At 39.2% G+C, this 10177-nt stretch overlaps 3 protein-coding genes across 5 annotated transcripts; all 3 read left to right on the top strand.

Annotated features, from left to right (window-relative positions):
- The first annotated feature begins 511 nt into the window (after positions 1-511).
- Positions 512-3613, top strand: LOC105264761 (palmitoyltransferase ZDHHC3). 2 transcript variants are annotated; one of them, XM_011301860.1, is made up of 7 exons: positions 512-704; positions 1087-1269; positions 1338-1523; positions 1597-1733; positions 1796-1880; positions 1991-2203; positions 2274-3613. In XM_011301860.1, the coding sequence occupies exons 2-7, from the start codon at positions 1189-1191 to the stop codon at positions 2433-2435; spliced, it is 864 nt and encodes a 287-aa protein (XP_011300162.1). In that variant the 5' UTR covers positions 512-704; positions 1087-1188; the 3' UTR covers positions 2436-3613. The 2 variants fall into 2 exon arrangements, with proteins under 2 accessions (XP_011300162.1, XP_011300161.1); XM_011301859.1 differs by having other exon boundaries at positions 512-829.
- Positions 3614-3831: 218 nt separating this feature from the next.
- LOC105264760 (uncharacterized) lies at positions 3832-4864 on the top strand. Its single transcript, XM_011301858.1, has 2 exons — positions 3832-4452; positions 4517-4864. The coding sequence occupies exons 1-2, from the start codon at positions 4444-4446 to the stop codon at positions 4775-4777; spliced, it is 270 nt and encodes an 89-aa protein (XP_011300160.1). The 5' UTR covers positions 3832-4443; the 3' UTR covers positions 4778-4864.
- A 2154-nt stretch (positions 4865-7018) lies between these two features.
- Positions 7019-9779, top strand: LOC105264759 (uncharacterized). 2 transcript variants are annotated; one of them, XM_011301856.1, is made up of 3 exons: positions 7019-7100; positions 7430-7485; positions 7968-9779. In XM_011301856.1, the coding sequence occupies exons 1-3, from the start codon at positions 7077-7079 to the stop codon at positions 9541-9543; spliced, it is 1656 nt and encodes a 551-aa protein (XP_011300158.1). In that variant the 5' UTR covers positions 7019-7076; the 3' UTR covers positions 9544-9779. The 2 variants fall into 2 exon arrangements, with proteins under 2 accessions (XP_011300158.1, XP_011300157.1); XM_011301855.1 differs by having other exon boundaries at positions 7027-7348.
- Positions 9780-10177: the final 398 nt, after the last annotated feature.

The raw sequence follows: 10177 nt of genomic DNA, 5'->3' as shown, positions 1-10177 counted from the left end.
ACTCCGCGCACGCGCACAGAACACTCCCCATGCGCACAGAACACTCCCCATGCGCACAGAACACCCTGCATGCGCACAGAAGACCGCTCGAGTGGGGGGTCGCCAGGCGATACGCCGTGCACTAACTGCCTCAGTAGCAGTCCCGCTGTCAGAGGTACCAGTCAACTGCGTGAGTTTTATTTTCTGGGTCACGAAATTAGTATTCACTGCAATTAAAAAACGAAAAATTTTCAAAAATATCAGGGGAGCATGAAAATCGACGAGGTATTCACTGAAATTGGAAGTTTCGAAATTTTTCGAAAAGTATAAGGGGGACATGAAAATGGAGGAGGTATTCACTGAAATTTGAATTTTCGAAATTTTTGAAAAAGTATTAGGAGAGCATGAAAATCGAGGAGGTATTCAGTGAAAGTTGAAAATTCAAAATTTTTATGAAAGTATCAGGGGAACATGAAAATCGATGAAGTATTCACTGGAATTGAAAAATTCGAAATTTTCAAAAATGTATCAGGGGAGCACGTGGCGCCCTCTCTCTCTTGGGGTGAGATACGACGATGCCTGTGGGGTTACTCAACCCCCCTGAACTGAGCCACTACTTTAGTCTATCCTCTTTGCTCTTTGCCATCCTCGTTGGTCGGAGCATAAGTTCATGACACTACTCCACTGGCGTCTAAAAGGCGATATCTTGGTGACAGTTGTCAGAAGTAATTACATTTTTATCACGTACTCGCGATTATTGATTCCCTTTACCGTTAATTAAATATGCCGACTAATGGTGTTAACCGTTTCATCTTTTTACGAATGATCATCATCCATCGATTTTGACACTGTGAGTTATTGCTGTCAGAACATCTAGGTTATATTATTAATTGAATTTTATTCATACAACTACCCTCTCCCCAAACATTCACGCCGTATGAATTGCATAATTTTCGTTATGATTTCGATTTATTGGAATGTATGACTAGTGATCTTGGTACTATTGCGTTCATTCCTGTTTAATCGCTGAATTTCATGAGCTTACTTGTTGATCAATGGGTACGATACGGCGAAAGGTATAATGATGTTTTTTTAATTCTATTACAGTGAATGTTTGAAGGAATTGATGATTTGATTGTTAATGGGCCGTTGAAATCACTGTGAAAATGAATTTCTCAGATTTATGAGAGTGAAAATAAGATCGGAGCGATGGATTATGAGTACATGCCCTTTCAAAGAGAGAGGGATATTCATAATAGATGCTGCGGGGGAAAATTTTGGTGTATCAAGGTGAATAGCAATTTCTTATCTGTAATCCGCACTTGCGAAAAATCTTTCACCTAATTCACTGCTTACAGGATATATGTGGAGTAATATGTGCCATTTTAACATGGCTGCTCATAATTTATGCAGAATTCGTTGTGATGGCTGTTATTCTCATTCCTACGATTCACACGTTCTATTCTAGTTTAAATATGGCTATTTTTCAAACTATGGCATTTTTGGCCTTCGCCTCACATCTTAGGACAATGTTCACTGATCCAGTAAGTCATAAATCCTCAATTGTCGCAAGAAATATTCTCAGGTGTATTGTTTAACGACTTCATGAGCTTTTAGGGAGCTGTGCCAAAAGGCAATGCAACCAAAGAAATGATTCAACAAATGGGGTTTCGAGAGGGCCAGGTGATATTCAAATGCCAGAGATGCTGCTCCATTAAACCCGACAGGGCCCATCACTGTTCTGTTTGTCAGAGGTGAGAAAGCTGACGTGATAATTGTGAGAGCTCTCTGTTCCATTGAAATTCTTCTCTTCCAGATGTATCAGGAAAATGGATCATCATTGTCCTTGGGTGAACAATTGCGTTGGGGAGAATAATCAAAAATATTTTGTACTTTTTACTGTGAGTTCAATTGAGATTACTATAACTAAATAGATTCTTCAATTTTTCATTTAACTTAAAATCCTTCATTTGGTAATTTTCATTATCAACTATTCCATTTTGATTTATAGTTTTACATCGCTGGAATTTCACTGCAATCGTTATTTCTTTGCATCCAACAATTCACAACGTGCGTGAGACAAGAGTGGCGTGAATGCTCGACATTCAGTCCACCAGCAACAGTTGTACTGTTACTATTTCTCACCTTCGAGGCACTCCTCTTCGCCATTTTCACCGCTGTCATGTTAGGCACGCAATTACAAGCAATATGGAATGATGAAACGGTAATGCTCAGGATCGATAACATAATTTCATTAGGACGATTAGTACTAATGGAATTGTACATATTAACAGGGGATCGAGCAGTTGAAGAAGGAGGAGGCCAGATGGGTGCGCAATAGCAGATGGAAGTCCATTCAAGCTGTCTTCGGTAGATTTTCAGTGGCTTGGTTCTCTCCATTTACATCACCTCCAAATGCCAAACCTAAATTAGACTCTTATCTGTATTCAGTTTGAGTTACCTTCGGTTGTTATCAATTCCAACAGTATCATTGTACATATAATATAAGTGAGACTTGAAGGATATGAGCCTGTCTGTGCATGCCACTGATTACAACAGATATCATACATCTGTTCACGAATCAATCTATCATCTTTCAAAATTATTAAAAAATTAATCATGCTGAATATTCGGTACCTCTGGTAATTGAACATCACAGAAATTCAAAACGATGATTGTAACAGTGCCTGGAAATCAACGGAAACATAAAATAGTTAAGTTCAGGTGTAAATATTTATACAAATCCAACATTTTATTTAGTCAATTAGAGTAAGTCTTTGCAATTTTATACGCCTAGCTTTTCAATGAATGAATGAGTGTCAATCAGGAATTTTAAACCTTCCTTACTCAGTAATTTAAGTGATGAAAGCATACGAATATATATAGGGGACGGTGGGGTAATGGAGATATAGTTTTTAAATAATGTCAAGAAATGGAAATGGATGTTATAATTGCATTCTGGAGATGGAAAACGTATTCCCATTGACATGAAACGGCGTTCAAATAGTCTTAGGATGATGAAAAATGGGTAAACCTTATGGACATTTTAATTTTTCTCTTAACTATGGAAATTGTCCCAAGTGAACAGGAAGCCAAACTGGCGTATTTCCCATTTTGTGTTATGAAAAAAAATCGAGGAAAATGTCCATTTTACCATATATGTCCATATTGTCACACCCTCCCCTATGTCGATGAAAAATCGAAATTACTCTTAGCTTTACTTTACGTTCCACATTCCATTCTCTAATCTTCCGCATCGAAACTCTATCCGCGGTTTCGGTGCATTGATGCTGAGTTACGCTTTGCCATGTCCGTACTTATTGAGTAACCAAAATATAATTGTATGCCCTTATATATTATAATCAAGAACAATGAAAACTGTAAGTTTAAGTGGAAAGTAACTTGCTGTGCAATCTGTGTGATAAATGAAGAATGTCTGGATATAATGATTGAAAGTTATCATTAATCATTGAATTGAACGAAGAAAACACGAGAGTTATAGACAAATTCCTCATGAATTCCAAGTCGATTAAAAACTTAGTTCATGCTGGAAAATCATAAAGACATCACAACTTGTTTTGTATTGCAAGATGAATCATCTAGTGAATAAACTATTAAATCGATAATAGCTCAATCGGCATTTGAAAGCCAATTATTTCACCCAGTGATATTTTTAAACAATTCTATCTATATGTATACATATAACTACATGGAATATATTCATTAATATAAATATATCATATAAAAAAATATGATAAGCTAAAGGATTATGATCACAATCTAGATGAAATAAATCAACAACAGATTTAATTTCATGATTTTTTTTTTCAGAAGAAAATTAGAGGATAGTCTCCCGTAAATAAATTCTCCATTAAAATCGCTTATTAATAAAGCCATAAGACTCAAAATGCGATGGTTACGAGTTATTCTCTAGCGAACCAGTTTCTGGAAAACTGGTACAGCCGACTGTGGTGCTTTCGCCTTGGAGTACCCAGAAGCTAATGAAAATCCTAGCCCAAGGGAGAGTCGATCTTCAGTCTCGACCACAAGGCCCCTCTCATCAGCCACGTACATGCACTTTCATTTGATTTCCGCTTTAATTTCCAAGATCAAACTTCAATCTGGTTTACGTATCAAGTGTCGTAGCTGTTAAGTAAAATGTTTCTTTTCGATACCATGTTCAACCAACTGTGTGAATGACACGTTGAGGGACATCGACATATTCTCCCACTGGGCGATACTTTCACTTTTGCTCCATTGGTTCTCCCGCGAATAGCTGAGACCAACGAATCTCCTCTGTCGATCCACTATTACTATTTTATTGTCTCAATAGTGATATTTCATTGTGATACGCAAAGTAGATCGGCTGGTGAAATAGAAGAGGCTCAATCATTACTTGATCACATGCGAGATTAATTGCCGGATAACGAGAGTATTAAATGCATTGGGGAAATCAAACGGAACATGAAGATAGTGAGTACAAGATTTCATTTTGATAATAAGTCAGAATTAATTTGTTAACTTATTTCCCATACAGCTCATGATCATTTTGTCGGCGGCGATTCCGGTGTTCTGTTATGATCCAATGGATAAATCTTTGAAGGACATACTTTTACCACCCGGTAAATTCGAGGCATTCTATCACAAGGCACCGCAATCAGAGGAAGAAAATGCCGCAAGACCGCCCCATCTTCACGGATCCTTTCATGCTTATCGGAATCCAGCTCTCGTGGGAGCCCCAAACAGCGCTGCTTATGGCTTCCGTTTCGATGGTAAACGACGTTTCAATTACGAATGAAATGAAAGTCTCTGTACACAAGCTGTTTTTTTAATTGTCAGCAATTAGCTGTCTCTAATAAATGCACTGCTGTATGGTTCTCCCGCATATAGAATTACTTCACATTTTTTTGCTTCCCTTCTCTTACTGTTGTTTTCACTGAGAAGAAACTCGAAGGAAGAAGATTATTACGAGAGATATGAAAAAAAAACGTGAAGGCTTGTGGTTGAAAAATTGAGGAAAAATCAGAGCGTGCTGGATGAGCGAGTGTGATAAAGACAATTTGTTGTCGTTGTGAAACTTCTGGAGTGAATCAGTGTACTTGTTTAGTAGTCAATGCAGCTGATGTCTCGGTAAATCAAAGGGTACGTGTGTATTATAATTTGCTGGGCGTTCAATGGGCGGATCTTCAGGCATATATAACTGTCCATCATTAATCGGGCGGTTCATGGTCGAGGAGTCATTTCCAGTTTTCATGGTAGAGTGCTATTGACTCCTCGCCCATGCTCCACAACTACCAGAACAACCAATGAAGGATCTGTGCGTGTCGACGTTCAGTCAGCTTTGGAGATTAAATTTTTCTTTTTGTTTTTTTATTAATAATCAGCACTGGATTCCGACAAATGGCACACGCTTCGTTGCATTTTGCAGGACAAGAAATCGACTGTTCTAATGTTAGCTTTCTGATGGCGGTGGTGGCAACAAGGGGGAAAGGAAATTCTAATAATTGTACGAAACGACGTGTACGAGTTTTTTTTTACCGACTTTTGCTGACAGGTTCTCGATGACAGCCACCATTCTGGACGGATTTAGTATTGGCGGTGAAAAAAAAAACCGAGGAATTTGTAATCGTTCGAGAATCTTCAAGAGGGAAAACTCGTCTTCGCGATCCATCGACGACCCTCGAACATTTGCATTGAAAGTTCATGGGCTTATACAGAATTTATTGCCAGTGAAATGTGCAAACTAGTTTTCCATTACAAATTCAGCAAATGGGAGAACGAAATTAGATTTATAGCTTAGAAAGGTCAAGTAGTTTTCTCAAATTCAGGTGGGATAGAAAAATGGAGTGGGAGGGAGAGTGGAGGGTGTGGGGGAGGGAAGAAATTGCTTTTAATTAGAATTTATATAATGTGAATTTTTCAAGTGATATTTTTATTACTTGAGCTTCGCGATTTTCTCTTACCAATTTGAATTGGTACCGGCTCCTGGCTTCTGGGCACTTTTACTGTTGCGATTAGATAAAACTAGATCAGAGGAGGTGACTTTCGGTTGATACGGTAAAATTATTATCGTCAAGGTTGCACAGGAGCCATGAACTTCAATTTTCCAGGATTATGGAGTTCAGGAAAAAGTGGAAATAACATTTCACCGTGAAACGTTTTCAATGTTACAACGTTTAAAATTTTTTTTCAAAGTTTCATCCTGCGCCTTGAGCTCTTTAGAAATCACCAGGCGCTCTTCTTATCATCATCGATAGAAAAACGTGCATTGTCATGAAAAAAAAAAACACTAATCCAGTAATTATGCAAAAATTTAAAAACAAACGCAATAAACCTGGACAAGATTATAGTATTTCAGAGATAAATTCTCCGGGGGATAATAATTTTTGCAGAGTTCTCATGGAGTTGGGAAATTTTTGTGGTGTTTCTGTCCGTAATTTCTCGGCGAAAGTGCATTATTCCATGAAACAATTTTTCACAGCAAAAATAACGAGAAAAAAACCAACTAATCAATAAAAATCGCGAACACTTCAACATCCCCATGGATTTTGAAAAATATTAAAATATTATATTTCCTCGCAATACATAATAATCCCAAGGTAGAAACAGATTTTCTCCGGAAATAATTGATTCTCCGCCAGAGAATATGAAAAACTACAAAGTATAATGTGATGACGAAATGAAGCCAACGTGAATAAAAAAAACTATTTCCCGTATACTCCGACTAGTATCTCAAAGTTTCCTGGAAGAAATTCCACGGAAAAGCCGAAAAGAGGACAAAAATGAAAACACCGAAAAACGTGCGATCAGGTAAGTGATAAGGTACGCGACCTGCGTCATAGATCCATAGAGCTCTATATTTTCCTACGAATTGAAGCCTAGAAAAGGGCCTGTGGAATCATCTCACGTCCTGACAATCGAGAGGGCAATGATCGCACCTGTGAACCATACACCAACGTAAAACCTAAACCTCCACATTTAACTGCGAGGAGGCAAGCCTTTAAAAGACGTGGGAACATGTCGTCAGTACGACAGTCGTTCTAGTGGTACGACTCGGTGAAGTGAGGCTCAGTGTTGGGGGATATTTACGCATAGGCATGAGGATCTTATGCCTGATAACGGTGAGTGGAGTTCGCTTCACTGATCAGACAAGATCAAGTTGTTGATGGGATCACTCTAGTCTCTCATCCCAGGATTTTAATCTCCGGATAACTCAGAACTCCAACAAATTGCGGCTAAATTAATTATCAGCGATTATACTAAATTCTTCTCACTATCCCTCAGTGTCCGACTGTTATACCAGATAAACTGTGATCATAAGTGTCTAATGAGAAAAATATTAGCAATGAATTGTCGTGTATATCTTAGTGTAATGAATTCAAATAATTTTTCATCGCAATTACAGGGCATAAATGTTGATTTCTCAAGTAATGGTGCGCTTTTTATTCAGGTTGGAGCCTTCCTGCTGGCCATCGCAGCGGTATCCCAGGCTGATCACCAAATTCAGTCAGTATTGCAGTCAAATTGTCTAGTGAAGTGGTTAATTAGGGCAAGTGCACTTTTTTTTAGGCTGATTTTTTAATATCTTTGAATGAGAAGGAGTTATCGGGTTTTGTGCGGGTACAATTTTTAGAGAGACAGATTAGAGCTGCGAGAAAGAGCGATCACACGGAGATAAATGGTTAATAAAAATTATAGAATTTTAGCTTGCTTACCGATTACGGAAGTGATTAATAAAATTTACGCGGCGCTGTCTCAGTTCTTTACAAAAAGTCAGACAACAATTACGGAAAAGACAAGTTTTTTTATCGAATATTTCTCTCCGTGTATGCAAATCTCAGAATGATCCTTCGGCTCGGAGATATTTCCTAAAAAATGACGTCGAAAAAATGCACTTATTCTCTTTTACCACATCGCAACAGAATTCATGAAAAAATACATATGATATGATACGATAAAAATTTCTCAAAATGATTAAAAATGTATAGAGAAACTGCTATCCGGGTGCCACGAGCTCTGATCCTCCAGCCAGTTTCAAAATTACGGGAAGAGGAGGAGGGACCCTTAGACTGGCTAGCGAATATTTTCCGGGGGATGGTGTCCCCGAGGAAGTCCCAGCCCTATCAGCCACCACCGATGCTGGGGCCGATTCGAATCCCGGGAATGGACGACGAAGTCTACATAAAGCAACTGGACTCCCACCCCAACACCCAGAATCGTGTAGTCGTCCGAGTGATGAACCCCGGGAGGGGTCAGATGCCAGGGCAGATGGGAATTTCATCCTCGTATTACACATATCAACCAGTGTTCCCCATCGCCCCAACACGACAAGTCCCAATGCAGTCAGCGGGATTTGTTCCAATGGCATCACCAACTCCGACAGCCCCCTGGAGCCACCCCCAGTTCATGCGTGGGCACTACCCCATGAATTACAACAAAAACATGTACCCCAACAGTTATAATCATCCTCAGGGCACATACCATCAGTATCGAGCACCTCAGTCGCATTACGAACCACCATACAGTCCTCGCTATCCGCAAAATCCATACGGCTCCTATGATTTTGATAATTCCATATCTCACGGCAGGGGCTCTCGTTACGGTGAACCCCTCAAAACAACCAATTACCCGATTTACCCACCCCTGAACGAACACCACCTAGATCATCAGGTCAATATCAATCCGCAACATCATCACAATGGCATTGATCATCACGAGATCAGGAATGAAACGGAGAGCAGTGAAGATGTGTATGACAGTTCAAGGGAGAGTGCATTACAATATCCAAATGTAGATCAATCAAAGGAGTTATTGTCAGAGTCCAAAGTAACCGACAAATACAAGGAGATTTATCGTCCTGACAGGATGGTTCCCACAAATCCCACCTGGAGAAATCGTTTCTGGACCAGAGCACAGAAAACCACGACGGCTTCACCCACGACTGAGCGTAGTGCCGACGAGAAGAATCAGAAGTCGACGGAGAGTGTTAAATTCAGTTCCACTGAGATTAAGGAGATTGTGGCCCCGGATCTGAAGGACTGGAAGGAGCGAAATGAGAAAAATGAGAAGCGCGAGGGAAAGGAGGAAAAACGGAGAACTGACTCAAGGATGGATGAGGGTGAGGTGGAGAAAAAGGATGGATTGATGTTGGGAAAAGGGGAGAGTCAGGAGTACATGGAGAAGAGGTTTATGAATATACGATCGATGGAAGGTGCTACTGAGAAACCAAGGGTTTACGAAAAAATTCGTGGAAGGAAGAGGAATAATTGGAAGCCGATGGAGCCAAAATCCACGGTGTATCCGGTTTATTCGGCGGAGAATCAGGATCTTTCTCCCGAGGTCAGCACGGAAGCTGTCACTTCAGAACAGCGGAGCACAACTCCTGCATTTGACAGGGTGGAAAACTCAACTGGTAATTACTCTCGACAAAATGAGGGCAAACGAGCGAAAATGTATCAACGAAAATTAGGAAAGAGCAATAGGAGGGTGAGAATCGTGGAAAGCGTGAGTAGTTCCGTTTCTGTGACGAGTTCAAGGGGCAAGGGAAAACCAAAATCGAGCTGATAGAAAATTGTTCAATGTACAAAAATGTATTTCATTTCTTCAATCGTAGATTAATCTATCGTTATCGAATAAGTCTTGTTGATTTTTCCCTGTTGTTTACCTCTGGTTCTTTTTACTTTTCTTTCGTGATATTCTTTGTTGAGAATTAACAGCCACAGCGATGTGAGAAGTGTTCACTGTTATTAATTGTATTATTTCTTTTTTTTTATAAAGACTAATAAATAAGATTACCATGACTTTTGTAGCTCGTTGAGTTTATTTATACCTCTAATTCGTATGAGTATGTTTCAGAGTATAAAACAACCGTAAAACTTGCGCAGTGACTCAGTAATAGATTTCTCAAACACCTCAATAGATCCCAGTAACTGAATGAGCTATTTATCACGAATTTTTACAGGATAAATTAATACTAAACGTGGAAGAATTCCAATTGAGGTTCACGAATAAACTAATTAAAGTGTACGAAGGTTACGAGCCTCAATAGCCTCAGATCGGGATAAAATTATAACTGAAGAAATGGAAAAATCATGATATCGAGATCTCGGTGGCTTTCACTCTGCATGAAAAAAAACTTGACAAAGCTATAATCACTCCCATTAAATATGAATAACCTATGGATTAGAGTAGTGAATAT

The sequence above is a fragment of the Fopius arisanus genome, unplaced genomic scaffold (assembly GCF_000806365.1).
Source record: "Fopius arisanus strain USDA-PBARC FA_bdor unplaced genomic scaffold, ASM80636v1 scaffold00025, whole genome shotgun sequence".
Classification (NCBI taxonomy): Eukaryota; Metazoa; Arthropoda; class Insecta; order Hymenoptera; family Braconidae; genus Fopius; species Fopius arisanus.
Note: the sequence above shows the minus strand (reverse complement) of the source record. Positions and strands in the feature narration are given on the sequence as shown.